Source organism: Lycium barbarum, chromosome 11 (assembly GCF_019175385.1).
Source record: "Lycium barbarum isolate Lr01 chromosome 11, ASM1917538v2, whole genome shotgun sequence".
Lineage (NCBI taxonomy): Eukaryota > Viridiplantae > Streptophyta > Magnoliopsida > Solanales > Solanaceae > Lycium > Lycium barbarum.
In genome coordinates, this window is record NC_083347.1 from 120,688,859 (window position 1) to 120,710,817 (window position 21,959).

The following is a 21,959-nucleotide window of genomic DNA, read 5'->3' on the forward strand; positions in this document are numbered from 1 at the left end:
ATATCTCGCTCAAAGCTTAAAAAGTTCGCTTAGAATTTTGTGTATGAAAAATGTATGTAATGTGTATATCTGGTTCAAGGCTTAAAGCTTTCGCTCTTTTATGTATAAATACAGTATGACTTATGTATATCTCGCTCAAGGCTTAGAATTTCGCTCACATATTTTTTATATAACGTTCATGTTAGGTTTCTGGAAAATTAATACAATTACAACAACATTATATACAACATTCATACAATATTTAAGGCTTACAAAATCGCTCAAATTTTTGTGTATGAAAAATGTATGAAATGTGTATATCTCGCTTAAGGCTTAAAAAGTTCGCTCAAAATTTGTGTATGAAAACTGTATTAAAAATTCGCACACATATACACATTTCATACATGTTTCATACAGTTTTTATACACAGAAAATTGACTGAATTTTTTAAGCATTGAGCGAATTATTTTAAAAAATATATTTTTTTAAATAAAATAAAATAATTATTTTAATTATTTTTTTTAAATAATTTTTTTTAAGTATGAAAAATGAAGATCCGTTTTATTTTGTAAATAAGAAAAAGTATCGTTATGTTTCGTAATAAAGATTCTTAAGTAGGTAATCTCTGTCATTTTTCCTATTTAATATGTTTCAAACACAATTAGAGTAATAGATAAATACATATACTCATATTTCCACTATATTTTCATAGAAATAGTGTAAACTGGTCAATTTTCAGTTTATGTTTGAAAACTATTACTGTCATGGAGTTTTAAACTCCAGGACATTGACTATAAATTTATTATCCTGAAGTTTCACTTGTAGAATTTAAAATTTCAGGATACTGACTAGTTTTTCAATTACAATGGCTGAAGAGTGGCTACTTGTGATTTTCTCCCCATATTTTCTACAAAATTGAAATACACTGACATATTATGTCAATATCAATTAATTAACAGATAGAACACTAACTTAGAAATAATCATAAATTAACAAGGAATTGCTGTCCTCGGCCTATTGGAGTTAACCCTAGCTTTCAATTTTTTTTTTTTTTTTTTTTGGGGGTCATTGTAGCCTTTCACACTTTTAATATTTTCCTTTTATTAAGTGTCATTCACACACACACACACACATTACTCTTACCTCAAAAGTAAAAAATGCAGAGTGTTACAGTCCTTGCCATGTAATTTACAGGATCAATACTAAAATAATTGTCAATGGAATCATGTATTTTCTTCATAAAATCCTTAACGTGCAAGACTAAAAATAAAAATGTATAATGGAAGGAAAAAAATGTATAGCTTAATAAAATGAAAGAAAACTTGCTATAGAGTTTGCACAGTGTGAACCTATCATCTTCAACCTCAATGGATGGACTTACTCGATACATGTGCTTGCTCAGTTATAGCGTGTTGCGGATTCATTTAATCAAGATACGCCACAAATTGATTCGAACTCCATCGTCATCAAAATAACTAAATAAAATAACACTAAAGGAAACTTGTGCTGATTAAGTTGGCCAAAAATCAGAAGTCCTCTGGCCCTTTTACTCTGTACTTATTACATCCCAAAACAATTTTTTGTCCCTCATTTCAGTAACTTACAAAATTGAGTATTCTTCCTAATTAACATAGAGACCAATACATCAATAGTTATGAAACCAAACAAACAAACAAACAAACAATAAAAAAAAACAAATGTGGAGTCTTCATCCATAATAATTGCGCATAAAGAAACCTTCGTTCCATTTATTAAGATGTCTAGAAAGGTACTCATTGCATAAAGGAACCTGGTTCCAACTATTAAGTGGACTGGAATAAAAGCGATAATTTTATAGAGTTTAACTAATATCCATTGACGATGTAAATAATTTTTACACTATCAGGTCACATTTACTTGTTCTAGCCTATGTTACTTGGATCTCCAAAAATGTTGCCGTAACTGTGCCAAATTCTCCAAAAATAAACTACTTTTGGAGGATCCGACGCGTACCCACCGACGATTTGAAGAGTGTGAACAACACATATAGGTTCAAGTCGGTAACTTGTCTTATTTTCGATATTACAAATTCCACTTTTTCACGAACGGTTATCCGTACATATCCTTCTACATGACCTGATAGTGTAAAAATTTCTTTACGCCGACAATATATATAAGTTAAATTCTATTTTATGCTCACATAATCAATGATGCATAAAGAAGTTGGTTCCAAGTGTCTGGTAGACCAGGAAGGCACCAATGGCTACAATCATTACCAGGGTGCTGACCACTATAAGCTGATGGATGAGCATCTTTCCTTAATTGTGACAATAATGTGATGTCAAGGAGATAAACTTGTGTCTTAATCCTACTTATTACTTTGTTAACAACAACAGTAGATGCTGGTAAACCTGCTGGATATGTTGATCCTGATAGTGGCACTTGCTCTGAATTGCAACTTCTTGTTGATGAACCCCATTCTTTGCCCCTGATCATAATTATTTGATCAGACAAATATGCTAAAATGTGTAATTTAGACAATCATATACCTTGGCGCATTCTTTTCCTTCCTATATCTATTAAACATCATAATTTAATAATTTCGGAGTGAAAGTCAATTAGTATGAAATTGGTGATCAGGCAATTAGTATAACATAATGTGACTCATAATTAAGCCTTGGAAGTTGCAAATTTAAGGTGTCTTTGGTAGGATAAGTCATTTTTTCTACAAAATGATTTTTGGTGTTTGATTGGTGTGGGAAGAATATTATTGAGAAAAAATATATATTAATTGATAATAATATCAACAAAACGGAAAAGAGTTGTAATAATATCGACAAATCGAGAGTGTTTTGATGACTCTTTTGAGTAGTTCTAGAGATTAATAGTAATGTCTAAGGGTGCGTTTGGTACAAAGGAACCCCAAATATTTTTCACTGAATATTTTTCTGAAAAATAAGTGATTTTCTTACTTATTGTTTGGTATTTGGTAATTAAGCACAAAATATTGTTAGAAAAGCATATATATATATATATATATATATATATATATATATATATATATAAAATCTAGACAAATACTATAGGGAAGGATGATGGGAGTAATTAGTTGGTAGTGGTGGTGGTTGGTGTGTGGGATCGGGGACCGAGGGGCGTGAGGGTGGGATCTTGGGGGTGTGGGTGGGGGTGGGAGGAGACAAATATCAGTGTGAAATGCCATTTATGAATCTAGTTTCCGTACTTCCACCACTGAAGTCATTTTCCTGATTTTTAAGGAACCAAACATAAAAATAAATTGAAAAAATCTTCAAAAAATTCTTCCTCAATACCAAACGCAGTGAAATGTTAATTGAGACAAATAACATTAGTTGAAAGTTACGTTTGTTGTAAGGAAAATGACTTTTGTCGTCCTCTCATACGTGATGAAAGTCATTTTCCTCATGATGAAAAATGTTTTCCATAAAAATAAAATTTCCACCATATCAAACACCAAATAATATTTTCCTAGAAGTCAACTTTTCGCGTACCAAACACACCCTTAATGTGTATTTTTTAAGCCATATGATATTAGTTCAAGATTTGTGTTTTTTGAGAACATGGAGGTGGAAAATGCAGGGTTTGTTAGGGAATTTTAGCCCATCTTTTTTAAATTACCCGCCATAGCCATTGTTTTCCTCTTCAATTTTTTACTAGTCTTATACATTATCATACACTTTTATACAAGGTTTATACATTGTCTACAGTAAATGTATAAAGTTATATATTGTTGTATAATATTGTATACTAGTCTTATACATTATTATAAACTTTTATACAAGGTGTATACATTGTCTATAGTAAGTGTATAAAGTTGTATATTGTTGTATAAAGGTGAATATTCAAGTTGTACCATGAAATGTTGGGCTGTAGGTTTGTAATTTAAAATATGGGCTATGAATATGTAATTTTGATCCATAAATTATTTATAACTGAAATTTTCCCGAAATTAAATTGGGCTAAGGACTTACATATAATGAGTGGGAGAAATGCCTTGGAAGAAGACTTTGGTTTTGGAAGAATCAACATTTTGATCGACCCATCTTGCCCAAGTTGTTAGGCCTTTGTAAAATGCCATCAGACGGTCCATATCTTTGGACACTTTAGTGCCTTCTTGCATATAGTCCCATCTGCAGCAATAGAAATTGTAAAAGTGATCATTTCATGTCACACTATGGTTATAACTATCGAAGACAAACTTAACTCAATAAAAGTGTGCTCTCTCTAATAATTTAAGCTTTTAGATGAGATGATCACATATTTTAACATAATATTAAAGTAGGTAGATGTCATGAATCGTACGTGGAGCCATGGTTTGAAGTTTATGAGTTCTGAATTTGCCACCAAACCCATAACTCATTTTAGTTACTATATTCGCAGGGAAATACTTATATATATTTAATGCATTTTCTAATATAAATATAGGGGTGACGCAAAAGTTACGGAATTCATCCGAACTCGATTTAATTTATTGCTCTGCCCTAAAAATCGCACATGACGGAATATACTGAAAATAAAATTAAGTAAATAAAAGATGATCACACAAGTTATGAATCAAATTTTATGTTCATACCCTTGAGATTTGCCCTTGTGAGTCCACCAATGCCAAGAGTTGAAAATCAGCATATCCATTCCTTTCCAAGCATCACCTTGTTGAATAGAATCCAATTTCAACACTCTGCCAATTTTCTCTCTTACTATATCCACCAGATATGGGGTTCGATAAAGGAATAAAGTTACTCCATAATCCTGCGAAAATCATTAATAGAGTTAAAGAAAAAGGTTGGAGCAAGCAGTGGCGGAACCAGAATTTTTACTAAGGGAATTTAAAATTTAAAGAAATTCAAAATTTAAAGAAATAAACACACGAAAAAGTTAAAGGAATTCAATATCTACTATAAATACATAATTTTTTTTATAACTTTCCGGAAAAAAAAAAAAGTTCAGAAGAATCCCCTTGCACCCCCTAACTCTGCTCGGGAGCATGGGAGTAAACATTAAACCGATGTTGATTATCGAAGATGATACATAATCCAGTTGTGGTAATAATTTCCTATGACTAGTTACAATTTGAATAGAAGAAAAATGCCCTATAAAAATCTATCAAATTTTATTTATCAATTTCTTATGAAAAAAATTATATAACTAAAAGAACATCTACCATGAGATATGAAAGCGATTCCAAACCAATCATATAACAGAATACCCTTAAAGTTCAATAAATATGAGCACAAGTTGACAACAAGAAATTTATATCAGAAACTAATTTTACACAAGCAAGCCAATGGCTTTTAGTTCTAGGTTTGAGCATTTTGCTAGAATTGGCTAAGGGAGAAAATATCTATCCGCTGACAACGAAAAAGTCTCAATAAAAAGTGCCATGAAATAAAGATTGGACCTACCACTATAATGAGTTTGTTACATTCTTGAATGTCAAAGCTCAAGATTTTTTTTCTATTTGGTGTCCATATTCATCGTAGGTCCCGACTAATTTGGATTCGAGACGTGTAAGGCTCGTTAAAAGAGTAAGTGTTTTCTGGCAATATTTTTTTCATTGTCAGGGCTCGGACTCAAAACCTAAATTAAGGATGAAGAGATTTTATCCATTCTACCGCAACCCCGGATGATTTAGAGGCTCAAGATCCTTCGAATATTTAGTTGACTTAAATTTTAGGAAATAATGAAAAGTAACATTTTATATATTTCATTTTTATATGACGGGAGATTTATAGTATATCGAACTACTTAATTCTCTTTCTGAATCTACATGTATATATTTTTCAAGTCTTTAAGATAATATTTATATATTGAAAACATATAAAATGTAGTAATGAGCGTTAGCGGTGGAGTCGTGATTTTTATTAAGGGAAATCAAAATATAATAAAGTAAACACATAAAGAAGTTAAGAAGATTCAACATCTACTATACGTAGATAAAAAAAATTAATCTTATATATGCAGTCTAATTTTTGGGCAAAGGGTTCATCTCCTAGATCCGCCACTAATGGGAGCATATATAATGAGCTAGAAAAGAAATAATTTTGTTCAGATAATCAAAAACAACAAAATAATAATTTCTTAGTAAATGGGAAACATCAGTTATAAAAGAAAGTAGAAATTGTTGCTCACGCCTCTGACAAGTCACGGGTTTTACTCTTTTAAAAAACAACAAAAATTCTTGTCTCCCATGCACATTCTGATAAAGCTAACAAGCCAACTTCTAGAGAAAAAAGGAAAAAAAAAAAAAAAAAAAAAAAACACAGCTTCATTGCATCAATTTTTGTTTTGTTTCCGTCCAATGTTAGATATTTTTATGGGGCTTGATTAATTTAAATTAGTATCGGATATTACATTATGAGATAAAGCTCTCTCTAATAAAAATGACTTTATAATCAGAGCTCGAGCCATGAAACATCTGATTAAGATTTAAAAATGAAAAAGTATTTACCACTCCACCACAAACCTTACTGTTATGGAATCTATTCTTTTGTACTAGTATTTTATTGATTGTCATAAAAAATCAATAGCGAAGTCAGACTAAAGGTGTTCAAGATTTAACATATATATTATTTATAAAGTAGTTATCATCAATATATTAAGTTTAATTTTTTATATACATAACATAAATTTTCAACGAAAATAGTTCAATTAACCATCATTCACTGACCATTGTATGTAACTACGTCATTATGAAAAATAGACAGTTTTATTCCAAGCTCTATAGTCTACTAAGGATCTTGGTTGTTAAACCATCAACATTTGCCTAACGGTGCATGATTAAATGAGAAAAGAACTAAAGATTGAAAAGGCTAGAAAACTTTTTCTTGACATCTACTTTTGTCTATATCATCTACTGTTTGTAATTTAGCTTAAATTATCTTCAAAGGCAGAAAAAAAAAACACAAAGAAAGATAAATCCTATTCAGCATATGCTATCCAGACAAGTCACATCCTGATTCACTCACACATGCTATTATATAATAATTTCAACATTTATCTCAATTTAAATTCCGAAATATAAAAATTAAGTGTTAGAATAATAAATATAACTACCTTTGATTATCTGTTTTAAGATTTTATTGACACCCTCAAGAGACATTACCAAAAAATAAGAATTAACTACGAATTTTATTGCTAACCTATCGCTATATAGAATTAGCGATGAATTATGTTAATTAGAGACAAAAATTTATTTGTCGCTAATTTCTGTTATTTTTAACAATGAAAAATATTTAATAACTGCACTCATATAAGTATTTGTCGATCTTTTGTCTCTCCTTAAACATCTCGTATAGTTAACATTTCAATGAATGAAACAGTAAAGGTTGGGAAAAACCAATAAATAACTTTTTATTTCTTAGAATATTAAATATTTTGAAACACATTTCATTTGCAAAACTCCTAATACTTGGAATTAAAAGTACGATAAAAACACACACGCCCCATAATATTATTTAACCATAGTAGTAAGTTGTATTGCTTTGGTGTGAACATCATGTGCTGGTGAGTATATTCATCCTAAGGGGTATCCGTTCGGTTTCATTTTATGTAAGGATGAGTAATAAGCTTAAGAAAAAAAGTTTGAAATTTATAATCTTACATATATAATAATATATTTATGATTATAAATGTATATAACTTAAGATAATATTAAAATTTCTTAAAACAAACCTGAAAGGTCACAGAAGAAACTCCTTCTTTTCTGGTAAAAGATGTAGTAGCACTTGGCACAGACGCATGTAACATACAAGCCAAAGATTCCCACATGTTTAAACTCAATGAATCACCAACAAACATTATTTTCTTCCCTGTCCATCTTTTCAAAAAATCCATTCCATCAAATCTGCATAAAAAAGAAAAAAAAAATTTAAAAGTAAAGAAAACAAAACTTATAGGGAAACAAATATCAATCCAAATCTTGGAAAGGGCAAAAAACAACAATTATAGAGTAATTAATATAAAAAAAAAAAAAAAAAAAAAAAGGTAGACGTCTTCTATACATGACAATGATGACATTGACAACCAATCTAGGACGTAAAGTAATTTTTGGACTTCTTTTGCCATTAACTTATTGAATCTTTCATATGCAAAGAGAATTTAACAATAAAAAAACAAAACGAATCGTTTTTAAACTATTAGCACTGTATATTTTTCCGATAAAGTTAATTCAACCGAACACCTTACTTGAACCTAGCTAGGCCCATGACCAATAGGGCAACCGTTGTTAAGTACCATTTATATAAAAGGTGAATAATAATAATTTAGCAAATAAGATAAATTATCTACTACGATATTCTTTATACTGATATACAAGAATCAAGTTTCTTTATAATAGTCATCGAGTGTGTTATAAGCTCTGTGATGATCATAAAATATTTAGTGTTTTCTTCTTCTTATTTTTTACACGCATGTTAGTTAGTAGAGGTTTTTTACAGGCCTAGCCCCCTTACTTGTATTTTTCTTTTAAGTTTCGCTTATATTATATAAATAAAAAACTAACCCGAGACACCTCGCCTAGTGAATTTGCTTTAAACAAAAAAGAATCAAGTTTCCAAGTGTCAAAAAGCTTAAACAATTAATTCAGCTAGATAACTACGGCTAAACTGTCCATTAAAAGTGAGATGATAATTTGAGAATAATGCAGTTACTTATTACAACAGATTAAAATATACGACGAAATCATAACTTAAAAAGGGAAATCCAAAAAAACAATACTAGAATGTCAAACTTTTTTTGAAGCAGTGATCTAAAGCTATTTTTGAACCCTTTTGCCACTATACAAGAATCTTCTTATATCAAGGGATTCATTATTCTACCGTTCATGCATAACTATGGAAAAAAAATCTTCTTGCCTTCTCAGACAGTATATTTTTTCGACGAAGGACGTTTAATTGAACCCCTTAACTCTACATATCTCCACCTCGAATAAAAATACACTAGTCTTGTAAAAATATCTTACACTGACAGTATGTAAAAGTTAGTAATATATTCTTCTTTGCCTTCTCAGTGCAGTATATTTTTTCGACGAAGGGAATTTAACTGAACCCCTTAGCTCTACATATCTCCATCTTGAATAAAAATACACTGGTCCAGTATATAAAAGTTAGTAAGGTATTCTTCTTTGCCTTCTCAGTGTAGTATACCTTAGTTCTGCATAGCTTCACCTCTAATAAAAATAAATTGATCATCTAAAACTTCTTTGCACCGACAGTATATAGAAGTTAGTAATAAAAATTCTTCTTACTTCTCAGTGCAGTATATTTTTTAAACGGAAATGCAATCTCAACATAGCTCCACCCCGGCTAAAAACACATTAGTCGTGTAAAAATTCTTTACACTGACTGTATATAGAAGTTGGTAAAAAAAAAAAAAAATTAGTACCTGGGCAAATTGCAAGAATCTGGCTTCCAAGCATATCTGAGGTACTCTTTATCAGGTCTTCCATATTTTTGGCAATCAAATTCTGGATCAATAAAAGGGCAGTTTGAAGATTGGTAAAGAGGGAATGAAGGGTCAATAACCCATTGTCCTTGATACAAATTGCAACTACTCTTTAATTCTCTGCTTATTCTCAAGTTAAGAATATCACTAAAATTATTTTGTACTATAAGCTCTGCTTTAACAGTTTCTGCAGAAATAATAGTAATAATAATAGCTAAGGCTAGTGATTGAATTAGAAGCATATTTGGCATAGTGACTTTGGTTTTGAAAATTGCTCTTTGGCTTTGGGTATTTATTTATTTTTTGGGTGAAGAAGAATGGAGAGAAAGAAGGGAGTACTATGGAAAAGAAAGGTGGAGGGTGCTTCAAAGTTGATCAGTACGTACGTTTATATAAACAAAAACAAACAAAAAAGGAAATACATTGCTCCTTCTGTCCAAATTTATGTGACATATTTGACTAGACACGAATTTTTTTAAAAATTTATGGTACTTTTTCTGTCTCAATTTATGTGATATACCTTCCTTTTTAGTTCGTCTTAAAAAGAATGATACATTTTCTTATTTGTTAACAATTTATATATTTCCTTATTTAGCAACAATTTAACTTTAAACTTTACCTTTTATGCTTAACGAGATGGTTTATAACCACACAAATATCTTTAGCTTGTTTTAGACCACAAGATTTAAAAGTCTTCCTTTATTTTTTAAATTTTGTGCCCAGTCAAACTATATCACATAAATTGGGTCGGATGGAGTATAAAACAAGTCATAAAATTTGTGACTATAAATCATTTCATTAAAAGTAGAATACAAAGTTTAAAGTTGAAACTGTTTTTAAGTAAGAAATTATAACATTTTTTTTTTCGGACAGAGAAAATAGAAAAGTATGACATATAAATTGCGACAGTTTCCTTTTATGTTTCTTACTTCTTTTAACTTTACAAGAATTTCGAGTCTGATTTTCTTCCTATCTGATTAAACTTTGGCCGGTAGGCGGTAAAGCTATTCATTATTTGTACTAGTATCTGTAAATAATTTGAATGCCATATAAATTGATCCTTACACCGTCGTCATTAAAAATTTCAGGTCTAATTAACCGTTTATATGAGGATATGAAAAAGAGAAATACTAGTAAATGTTCAAAGTAATGTTTAAAGTAGTAGAAAAACAATCATGTTGAAAAAAATAAAGCAATTGATGCACATGCACAAAGAATAAAATACAAGAATAGAAGACAGCCAGATCTCAAAAATTCACGAGTTGAGTGCTAAAGACAAATGTTTAATTATAAGTTCTAAAATCGGAAAAGGGCCAAAATTATCCCTGAATTTTGAAAAATAGTTCATCCATACCCTTCGTTATACTTTAGGGCCAATTATACCCTTACAGTTATACTATGGGGTCAATTATACCCTTCTGTCTAACTGTTGCCACGTGGCATCATCCCAACCCTTCAAAATTATTTCATCCTCAAATAATTTTTTACTCACTAAAATAACTCAATCCGACCCGAAATTTTTTTTTTCAGCAAAAATAATACGTATTATTTTTCCAGAAAAAAATATAAAAATTATCCGTATTATTTTTGCTGAAAAAAAAATTCGGGTCGAATTGAGTTATTTTAGTGAGTAAAAAATTATTTGAGGGTGAAATAATTTTGAAGGGCTGGGATGATGCCACGTGGCAACAGTTAGACAGAAGGGTATAATTGACCCCATAGTATAACTGTAAGGGTATAATTGATCCTAAAGTATAACGAAAGGTATGAATAAATTATTTTTCAAAGTTCAGGGGTAATTTTGGCCCTTTTCCGTTCTAAAATTGAGTAGTACATCTTGGACTGTTTTGGATCTTGCCGCCTCTTAGTTATCCTTGATGTTTCTTAGGAAAAAAGAAAAGGAGAAAAAGAAAGATGCGACCCTATACTGGTATATATTTGTGTGACTTATACTTGTCACTACAAGAAAAAATATGTGGCAACAAAATTTACTCGTCACTACAAGAAAAAATATATGTGGCAACAAAATTTAGATTGATTACTGTTGTAAAAAGCACTTTTGACAAAAAAAAAATTATTGTATAGACTTTTCGCAACGATTGTTATTGCAATAATGTGCAACAACTTTTTTTTTTTTTTGGTTGTCAAAAGTACTTTTTACAACAATAATCAATACCATGGCAACAAAATTAAATTCTTTGGCAACCAAAAAGTTCATTTGCCAATTCATTTACCAACAATAAAACTAAGTTGTTGTCAAATATTAAATTTTTTGTTGTCATTTTTATACTTTCTTGTAGTGCATCTTAGAGTCCGACTAATTTAAATTTGCGCCGAGAAAATCCACTTTGGGAGATAAAGTTCTTTACCAAAGGCAACTCTATTTCTAGGTTCGAACCCAAAATCTTTAGTTAATTAATTATGGAGGGCATTTACCATTACACCATAATATTCGCTACAAAAAAAAAAAAAAAAAAATAGAGACGGATAACTTATGTCAATAAACGATAAAAATCTATTGATAATCCTATTTAACAACATATTATCAAAAATAATCAGTTAGCTACGAATTATTTATAGCAACAAACTAGCGATGACTTTCGTAGCTAACTCCTATTTTTCTTGTCTTGAAATGATTGCCAGTAAATAAGCTACTGCAAATAATACTTCTTGATTCTTTCCGTTTTACGTGACACGCTATTTCACAATTAGTCAGTTATAAAAAGCATGACATCTACCCATGTTACCATTATCATTCTAAGGGAAAAAAACAAAAGGAAGAGAAAGTGAAATTTATAGTCGCTATGTCTAGTGATCGGTACCATTATCGTTTGCCCATGTTATCGCCATACATTAAAAAAATGAAGGTGCATTGCTTAATTATGATTCAGTGACACTTGATTTGTATTCTTATTTCCTATATAAGAAGTCATAGTTGAGCAGCTTGAGCTGCCTGTCTCATGGTCCCAATTTTGGCATTTTATGTACTGACGTAGGGTCTCTCATTTGTAAGGTGAGGTTATTGAGAGAGTTGCAACTTGCAAGGGATCCACTTTACAATTGTTTATAGGGTACTCAAGTAATTATTAAATTATTTGCTTTTGATTTAATATTTTTTTTTAAATCTTTGTTGAGCATTGATTTTTTTTTTTTAACAAATATAACTTACATTATTAAAGATATTTTTTAACAAATGGAAGGAACTATATTGAATTTATTTTAGCATCTGATAAGTAAATTAAAAAAACTTATTAAAAAGTTCTAATGATTTGACATAGTTAAAATTTATCAAATTCATGAAAGTAATAGTATTTAAATTGTTAATAAATTTAGACTCGTTCTAAAACTCAATAGGGCATCAACTTATAGATAAATAGTTAAAGAAAAAAGTAGATTTAAGATGTGAAGGTATATATTGACCATAATTTTAAAGGGTAAGTAATAGATTGAAGTATAACTTTAGAGCTAGGTATTAAGACAGTATTTGCTTTGAAATTGAAAAAAAAGTATTTATTAAAATTTAGGTTTCAACCGTTGTATAAATCACCTTATCAACACCATTAGTAGAAAAATTTAATTATGCACTATATTGAACAACTTTCAAACAAAGATTAAAATTTAAGAATTTTAAAATAACATCTCTTGAACTTGGGCAATTCTTAACTAGTTGAACATAGAAGAGTGAGCTTTCGATTTATCACTCTATTATAGGTTGCCTATATATCATCACTTGTCTATGCTACGAGTAGTTTTCTTTTCATCATCGTAATCTTTCTTACTTTCTTTTTTTTTTTTTTTGTGGGTGGGGTGTTGGGGCGTGGGGGTGGGGGTGGGGTTTGCTTTTACTCAATATAATATTTCTTGGAAACAATGTATAAATAAATACTGTAAGTTGAAATAACAGAGAGGGACAAAGATAGAGAATACTCATATCGTGGTGTACTAAATTTCAACAAAATATTCCTTGTTAATCCCAAGAGGACCAAGACTTATAATTATTAAACACAACGGAATTTTCACTTTACAATCTTTGCTAACCAAGTTGCCGGTGATTACGGCACCTATTACATATATTTTCTTTAGGAAAAAGCTTGTTTCCCCTATACTTTACAATTTAATAGTGTAAAGCCTGTAATGTCATATAATTTATAAAGATCTTATCAAAACAAAAAATATAATTTATTAAATTCAGTGGGGCTGTTGAGATGGTTAGAATTATACAGGTATTAATAATATAGAGATTAGTTATGAGAAAATATATATATTATTTTATGCAGGAATTAGTTACGCAGGGTTTAGCTAGTCATGTAGTAGTATTAGTTATTCCACCTTCTCAACTGCATAAAATAATATATATATTTCCTCATAATTTATACATATATTATTTATGTTGGTACATGTATTGCAAATTAAACACCGTATTAATTTTACATATGACTAACTTACCTCCTAACCAGCTACCAAAAATGATTACTTATGCAAGTTTTAATACCTACCTTAGTGTAATGGAGTGTTTAAATTGTGTTACTTAGGAGCTTATGATACGATATCAAATTTAGTGGAAGCGATAAATCCACCCTGCATTAATCTGCCCCTCCCCACCCTACATAATTTTTAAAATTATTTCTAAATCATGAAAGTTAAATTGAAATTTATTTTTTATATTTAGTAACTTTTTAATTCTAACATTCGACATGACATGTATAAAACGATAAGATTCGAAAGGCATGAGATAAACTATGTCTCACAAATATAATACTAACGCAACAGGTAAAATTGTACGTGTCCGATCAAATTCTAAAATAAACAACAAAATTATATTCCCTCAAATACAACAATGTTTCTACGCCCAATAGGCGGTAGCTTCATTTGCAAAATCCGCAACCCGCCCCGCATTAAATTTTCAAAAGAATTATTTTAACACGTCCTGCCCCGTCCCGCCTCATTGCCATCCTAGCTACATGGACATTTTTTTTTTCAAATTAACCATTTTATTCATAACTGATGAGCAAAAATAGGATAGTTACAAAGTAACAAATCCGACAAGAGTAACAGCCTACTCCTGCACTGTACAGAGGGGTTTCCTCTCCTAAACTTAAGCTTTCAAAATTGTAGAACAAAAGTTGAACCTGCCAACAAGGAGATTCATCTTTTGTTCTTAACCTTATTAGCCTATTCCCACTTTCTTTTTCCTAATCCTGAAATTGGCCATGCCATATCTATCAAATCTGTAGGCTCCAATAGCAGACTTAGGAAGGTGCTGAGGATCCTAGAAGACACTATTCAGGCTCTTAATAGATCCTTGTTTAGATAGAATATCTGCTACAGAGTTTGCTTCTCTATAGGAATGTTCAGTTGAGCCTTCTAGATTGTTCAACCTTTCTTGTATGTCTTCTATCATCTGTTGGAAACTCCAAGATGGCTTGCTGACGCCCTTGATCATGTCCACTATAAGCTTTGAGTCCATTTCCAGTATGATGTTTTTCAGCCCCATGTTTGAGAAATATTGCAGTCCAATTTGAGCAGCCTTGATTTTTGCTACATTATTGCTGCAGAAGTCAAGTGATTCAGAAAATGCTAGGATCATCCTTCTATCTTGTCCTCTGACTATGCCCCCTGCTCCTGCTTTCTTCAAATCTCTCACAGAGCTTCCATCCGTATTGAGTTTCAATCCTAGTCCTTGTGGTATGCTCCAATAAACTGGTAAACTAATAACAGGACTTGAGTAGTTATCTGCAATAACACAAATATCTTTCCAAGACAAATGAAGGTTAATCTGTGTAAAGTGTTTATAAAGGATAATTTTGACTTGAAAGTTAACCTGATTGACAATTCTACTAATTGAGTAAGAATTCTGCCCATATCTACTTGCACCTCTTCTTTTCCATAGTTCCCAGTTTATGTACATAGAAACTATGTTACAAAGAGTCTTATGCAATGCATTGGAAAAGTCAGTTGCCCACCAGCTCCACATTAATTGTTTTATGGATCCCTTTTGTATCTTAACAACTATAGGGTTAGCAAACCACCTCCATACTCTTTCTGCAATTTCACCTTTCATGAAAACATGGTTTATTGTCTCAGCTTGAGGGTTGGTGCAACTGTTACATCTTGACACAACATGTTGTCCAAATCTTGCCATCATTTCATCCATAGGAAGTTTTCTTTTCATCATTCTCCAATTTAGAAAATCCACCTTGAAAGGGATTCCCTTATGCCAAATATTTTTTAAAGTCTCATTTTTTCCCTCCTGTTCCTTGTGAGTTCTCTGGCAGAAGCAGTGGTGAACCTTCCATCATTATTCAGAGTCCAAATGCAAGTGTCTTGAAGTGTATGATCAGCAATTTTGCTAATTAGATTTTGCAGATCAGGAGGGACAGTAGTTTCTAGCTTGCTGATGTCCCATTTCCTATCAGTGATGAACTCCTTGACAAGAGTATTGCCTGGCTTAGGACCTGATTCTAGCAGCTTTGCTATGGGACCAAGGCCTGTCCAATTGTCCCACCAAAAAAGAGATGTGCCAGCATTAATTCTCCAGAACATATGTGGTTTAGTAGTGTCTCTACAGTCAAGCAGTTCCTTCCAGCTTTGTGATTGACCTGAACTCTAGCATCTAGCAACAGAGTTAGTTCTTATGCAGTATTTAGACCTCAAGTAATCAGCCCATAAACTTTTTTGGGTCCTAAATCTCCACCATCTTTTTAAGATAAAAGAACTTTGAATCTCAGTTAAAGCTTTGAACCCCAATCCCTCTTCTTCTTTAGGGTAGCAAAGGTTTTTCCAAGCACTCCAATGGTACTTGTTTTTACCTTCACTTTGACCCCAGAAGAAGTTTACAAAATATTTTTCAATTTGTTTCAAAACTGTCTTGGGGGGAGAGATAGCAGCCAATAAATGAAGAGTTTGAGATTGGAGAATCTGCTGAATAATAATAGCTTTACCACCATGAGATAGTAGATTACCTTGCCAACCACCAATTCTTTTCAGGATTTTAGTAGTTATTTCACTAAAGTAATGGATTCTTTTCCTCCCAGTGTAAATAGGACACCCAAGGTAAGTGAAAGGAAAACTACCTGGACTGAAGCCTGTCAATCTAAAGATTCTTCTGAGAGTACCTCTGGAAGCATGAGATGCAGTTAGGAAACTGCTCTTACCATTATTGATCTTCTGCCCAGATACTTCTTCATACTTCTTAAGCTGCCTTAGAAGCTTCTTAATAGAGTAGTTGTCCCAAGAAGTAAACAGGATTACATCATCAGCATATGCAAGATTACTAATTCTCATGCTATTCATGTTACTGTTGTAACCCTTGTACCTATTCTTGTCCTGCAGCTTATTCAGAAGCTTAGATAGCAATTCAACAGTTAAGTTGAATAGAGAGGGAGAAAGGGGGTCTCCCTGTTTAAGACCCCTCGTAGAATGAAAGAATCCTCTTCTTTCTCCATTTATAATTATTGAGTACCAAACATCTGAGAGCAGTCTCCAAACTAAATCAATGAAAAACTCAGAAAACCCAAATCTTCTCAAAATGAAAATAATATATAGCCAAGAGACTCTATCATAAGCTTTTTTCATGTCTAATTTAAAGATGAGATTAGGATTACTGCCTCTGTTAATACCATGAACAACCTCCTAAGTAAGAAGTATGTTCTCAGTAATGAGTCTACCACTTATAAAACCAGATTGGTTTTCTGAGACTAGCTTAGGCAACCAAAAATTCAATCTAGAAGCCATAATCTTAGAAATGATCTTATTGGTGAAGTTGGTTAAACTAATTGGTCTAAGTTGAGAGAAAGTAGATGGCTCATCAACTTTGGGGATCAAAACTAAACAAGTATTAGTAAAAAAACCTAGTCAATCTTTTACCACAATAAAAGCTGTGAACAAAATTTACTAGATCAGCTTTGATGATGTGCCAACATTTTTGGAAAAAGAGTCCATTGAAACCATCAGGTCCAACCGCACTGTTGAGGCTCAGGTCCATAATAGCCTGCTTAATCTCTTATTTTTCAGGGAAAGCACTCAGCTTTGTATTTTCCTCCTCAGAGTTGAGCTTCTCAATGTGATTTAACACTCCAAAGTTAGGAATATAGTTTGAATCAGTAAACAGTTCCTCAAAGTGCTGTATTGCTGCATTTCCAATTGCTTCATTGCCCTCAATCCAGTTTCCTGTGGAGTTTTTGATTCTATGAAGAGTAGCTTTTCTTCTTTTGTGTTTGATACAACTGAAGAAATACTTAGTGCAAGAGTCACCCTCCTCATTCCATTGAATATTTGCCTTCTGTTGTAAGAGATTATCTTGTAAACCAGCCCATTTGATATATTCAGCATTCATTCTGTTAAGTTCCTGCCTATTTTCTTCTGAGTCATCATTATCCATTTTCTGTTCCCTATCCAGGATAATCTCTTCATAGTTCTTAACATGCTGGAAAACATCTCTTATAGTATTTTTGGACCATTGACTCAAAGTGCTAGCTAGTCGCTTTAGTTTTTCCTGTAGGATCCACATACAGTTTCCTTGAACTGCCTCCTCCCAAGAATTCTGCACCACCTGTAAAAAACTTGGCTGCAAAGTCTAAAAATTAAGAAACCTGAAATATTTAACAACATTGTTAGACAATTCTTTACAAATAAGTAGAATAAGGTTATGATCTGATCCTGTTCTGGCCTTGTGTTTCACCAGAGTATCACCCGTATTATTGCTCCATTCCTCATTGTAAAGTATCCTATCAAGTCTCTTGCAGATTCTGTTTCCTTTTTTCCTGCCATTTGACCAAGTGAAGGTGTTACCACTGTATCTAGCATCAAAAAGACCACAATCATCCATGCAGGTTATGAAGTCCATGCTCTGACTGATTTTATGAGGCCTTCCACCCTTTTTCTCATTAGGAGAGAGAATAGCATTAAAGTCCCCTAAAACAACCCAGGGACCATCAATCTTATGCATATTTTGCCTTAGCTTGCACCACAACTTCTTCCTCTTTTTGGTAGTAGTCTTGGCATAAACGATGGTATACCAAAAGGTAATGCTAGTAGTCAAGTACTTGATTTTCAGGGTTAGTTGTTGGTTGTTGTTGGAGTTCACTGTACAATCCAGAGACTCATCCCAGAAGCACCAAATTTTACTATTCCTGTTAACCATAGAATTAGTGAAACCACTTTTTTTTTTAATATATTTTTCAAGATGAGACTCATCTAGAAAAGGTTCTTGCACAGTTGCAAACTGCACCTTATGCATCTTCACAGTTTTAATAAGCCTTATGAAAGATTTTTTGGATTTAACCCCCCTAATGTTCCATGAGATTGTATTAATCATAAAAACATTATGCATTAGGGGTCAAGCAATACTGCTTCTCTGCCTTATTCTACTTCTGGATTTGTGGCCATCAGTACTCTTCCTTTCTCTAGTTCTGGATCTTCCTCTAGGGGACAGGTTGTGTTTTTGGGTTAAGGCATCAAAGGCTTTGCCAATGGCTTGTACTTCAGCTTTTGTTGCAGGGACAAAAGCCTCAATGAGCTTATTTGCAGTGTCTGATTCATCCCGTGACTCCTCAATATTTATCTGCTCCTCTTCATTTTTCTCTTCCCTAGGAAAGTTTAGATTTATTGATATGGTTCCTCCTTTTCTCCCAACTTCATTAGTTATGTCAGGCGGCTTATACTTGGTGAGATCAGGGGTATCTTGTGCAATCCCAATATCATTGGCATTCTCTTTTCCCTCAACAACCCCAGTTTCCTCATTGTTCATCACCACAGTATCATCTCTTTTTTCAACCATCTTATTTTCCTGGCACTTAAATCCAGTCTTATTAATATACTGCATCTTATTATTTCTAGCAATTTGTAATCTTCTAGCTTCTCTTCTCTTTTGGTTTCTTTTTTTCCTTCTCATCAGATTTTTTGCCTTTTCTTTTCCCCCCTTGCTAGTAACCAATGTACTAGCAGTGTCCTCCAACTGTGCAGTTGTATCAACCTTTCTATTAACTTCAACCTTAGAGTTGTCTCCAATATTAGAGGGGTCCTTTCCTTGAGTCTTTTCCTCCCCTCCACTTGCATCCTCCTTGGAAGTGCTATTAGTAGTGGTTTGGTCTTTCTTTTGTTGTTCCCCTGTGTTGATAGAAGTTTGTTTGTTTTTATTCTTATCCTCCTCCTTGTTTGAGGAGTTCATCAGTTGCTCAGCCTCTTTATCCTTATCCTCACCTCCAATATTAGGTTTGTCTTGAGGGCATTCATTGCTTGAAAGAAATGCAAGAAGAGAAATAAAAACCACATGATTGAGGAATGGAAATTGATAGATTATGTAAATATTAGTTAAAATATTTTGTAATCTCCTATTTTAGGTTAGCTTTGCTTAACATATTATTTGGTAGAATTAGCTCCTTAATTCTAGCCTAACATTGCGGTTGTATAGTTTGTATATTAACCAAGTCAAGGAATGAAATAAGACACGGAAAACATTTCTTTCATGGTATCAGGGTAGGGTTTTCTTCTTCCTTATTCTTCTGCTGCGCCCTAGTCCCTCCTTCTTCTTTTCTCTTTCCGTCATCTTCACTCTCTAATCCATCAGCCATGCCTGATGAAACACCCACTCCGGTTAAGTCCTCGCTCCACCCAGCCCTCGCGGTCTCGAATATCAAGAATCACATCTCTGTTGTTCTTGAGATGGAGAACTCACAATACGGAACATGGGTCGAGCTTTTCAAGATTCATGCTCGTTATCACAAGGTCCTTCATCCCATCATTCCTCCCCCCATAGGTAAGGAGAAGCCGGCTCCCAAAACTGATGAGGACATCGAATTATGGACGACCATTGACGCCACTGTGCTTCAATGGATATATTCAACAATTTCGAATGATCTGTTAAACACCATCATCGAACCAGGCGCTACTGCAATGAAAGGTTGGGTCCGCTTGCGTGATATATTCCAAGATCATCAAAACTCTCGAATAAGAATTCACGACTACCCGTATGGAGGATTTTCTCAATGCCTCCACCTATTGTCAGCGTCTAAAGAGCCTTGCGGATCAACTGAAAAACGTCGGGGCTCCCGTGACGAATAGCCGCCTTGTCCTTCAACTGGTTTCGGGTCTCACTGAAGCATACAAAGGGGTTGGGACACAAATTCGCCATGCTAAGCCTCTCCCCCCATTCACAGAGGCTCAGTCTTCCCTTGTTTTGGAAGAACGTGAACTTACAGCCATGGTGTCTCACAAGTCTGGTTCGGCTATGGTAGCCGCGGTCGACGACGCTGCACTTCAATTTGAAAACACAGGCTCACACCGAGGGAAAAACAAAAATTCCCACCACCACAATTCTGGGAATGGCCGTAAAGGGGGTTCTGGCCGCGGCTCAGGCGGCGGTAAAAACAACTCCGGCGGACGTGGTGGTTCAGGCCGTAGCAGCGGTGGTGCACAGCCAGCGGGCTCCTCTTCGCAGCAGTGGCATGCCGGACAACTTGGTCACTGGCAGTGGGTACCGCAGACTCAATGGGTTGCTGCTCCTCCCCCATGTTCTTACCCAACCACTTCTTGGGCTCGTCCCCCAACTGGACCAACAAGGCAGTAAGGTATATTAGGCCCTCCTCCAGCCCAGCAGCTATACACAACAACAGTAGCACCTCATGGGTCGTATGTTCCAACCGACATCGAGTTCGCAATGCACACTATGACCTTGAACCCGCCCGATCAAAATTGGTACATGGATACCGGGGCCACTTCTCATATGACATCCTCGAACGGTAATCTCTCATCTTATTTTAATTTGAGCAATCAAAATAATGGTATTGTTGTGGAAATTGGTCATTCGATTCCAATTCGTGGTTGTGGTCATACTAGTTTGCCTCCCTCAAACCCCCCTTTATCCTTACGGAATGTCTTACATGCTCTTAAACTCATTAAGAATTAAATTTCAGTGCGGAAGTTTACTACTGATAATTCTGTGACTGTTGACTTTGATCCATATGGGTTTTATGTGAAGGATTTTCAGACGGGGATGGCACTAATGAGGTGTGATAGTCGGGGAGATCTTTATCCAATCACCACCATCAAATATCCAACCACCACTCCATCAACCTTTGCGGCTTTGTCCTCTCCCTTTTGGCATGATCGTTTGGGTCGTCCGGGAAATTCTATTTTGGATTGTCTTAGGCTCAATAAAAGCATTGAATGTAATAAATCTAGTCATTCTAGTATTTGTCGTTCTTGCGTTCTTGGTAAACACATTAAGTTGCCGTTTGATTCTTCTATTTCCGAAACTTTGATGCCATTTGATATTATTCATAGTGATTTGTGGACCTCTCCCGTGTTAAGTTCATTGGGTCATCGGTATTATGTTCTCTTTTTGGATGATTTTTCGAAGTTTTTATGGACTTTTCCTTTAGCTAAGAAATCCGATATTTATGCGAAATTCTTAGCTTTAAAAGCCCATATTCATACCCAATTTGAACGTCATATTAAAAATGTCCAATGTGATAATGGGAGGGAATATGATAATGGTCAATTCGGGAAATTTTGTGAGTCTAATG

At 33.4% G+C, this 21,959-nt stretch overlaps 3 protein-coding genes across 3 annotated transcripts; 1 reads left to right on the plus strand and 2 right to left on the minus strand.

The window, feature by feature from the left end:
* Positions 1-1,700: 1,700 nt before the first annotated feature.
* LOC132618861 (protein trichome birefringence-like 38) lies at positions 1,701-9,803 on the minus strand. Its single transcript, XM_060333861.1, has 5 exons — positions 9,376-9,803; positions 7,666-7,837; positions 4,568-4,743; positions 3,966-4,124; positions 1,701-2,446 (listed from the first exon to the last, which is right to left on the minus strand). The coding sequence occupies exons 1-5, from the start codon at positions 9,684-9,686 to the stop codon at positions 2,155-2,157; spliced, it is 1,110 nt and encodes a 369-aa protein (XP_060189844.1). The 5' UTR covers positions 9,687-9,803; the 3' UTR covers positions 1,701-2,154.
* A 7,634-nt stretch (positions 9,804-17,437) lies between these two features.
* LOC132620221 (uncharacterized) lies at positions 17,438-18,673 on the minus strand. Its single transcript, XM_060334908.1, has 2 exons — positions 18,116-18,673; positions 17,438-18,010 (listed from the first exon to the last, which is right to left on the minus strand). Exons 1-2 carry the CDS (start codon positions 18,671-18,673, stop codon positions 17,438-17,440), a joined length of 1,131 nt encoding a protein of 376 aa, XP_060190891.1.
* A 1,731-nt stretch (positions 18,674-20,404) lies between these two features.
* On the plus strand, positions 20,405-21,001 carry LOC132620222 (uncharacterized). Its single transcript, XM_060334909.1, has one exon. It carries the CDS (start codon positions 20,405-20,407, stop codon positions 20,999-21,001), a length of 597 nt encoding a protein of 198 aa, XP_060190892.1.
* The last annotated feature ends 958 nt before the right edge of the window (positions 21,002-21,959 follow it).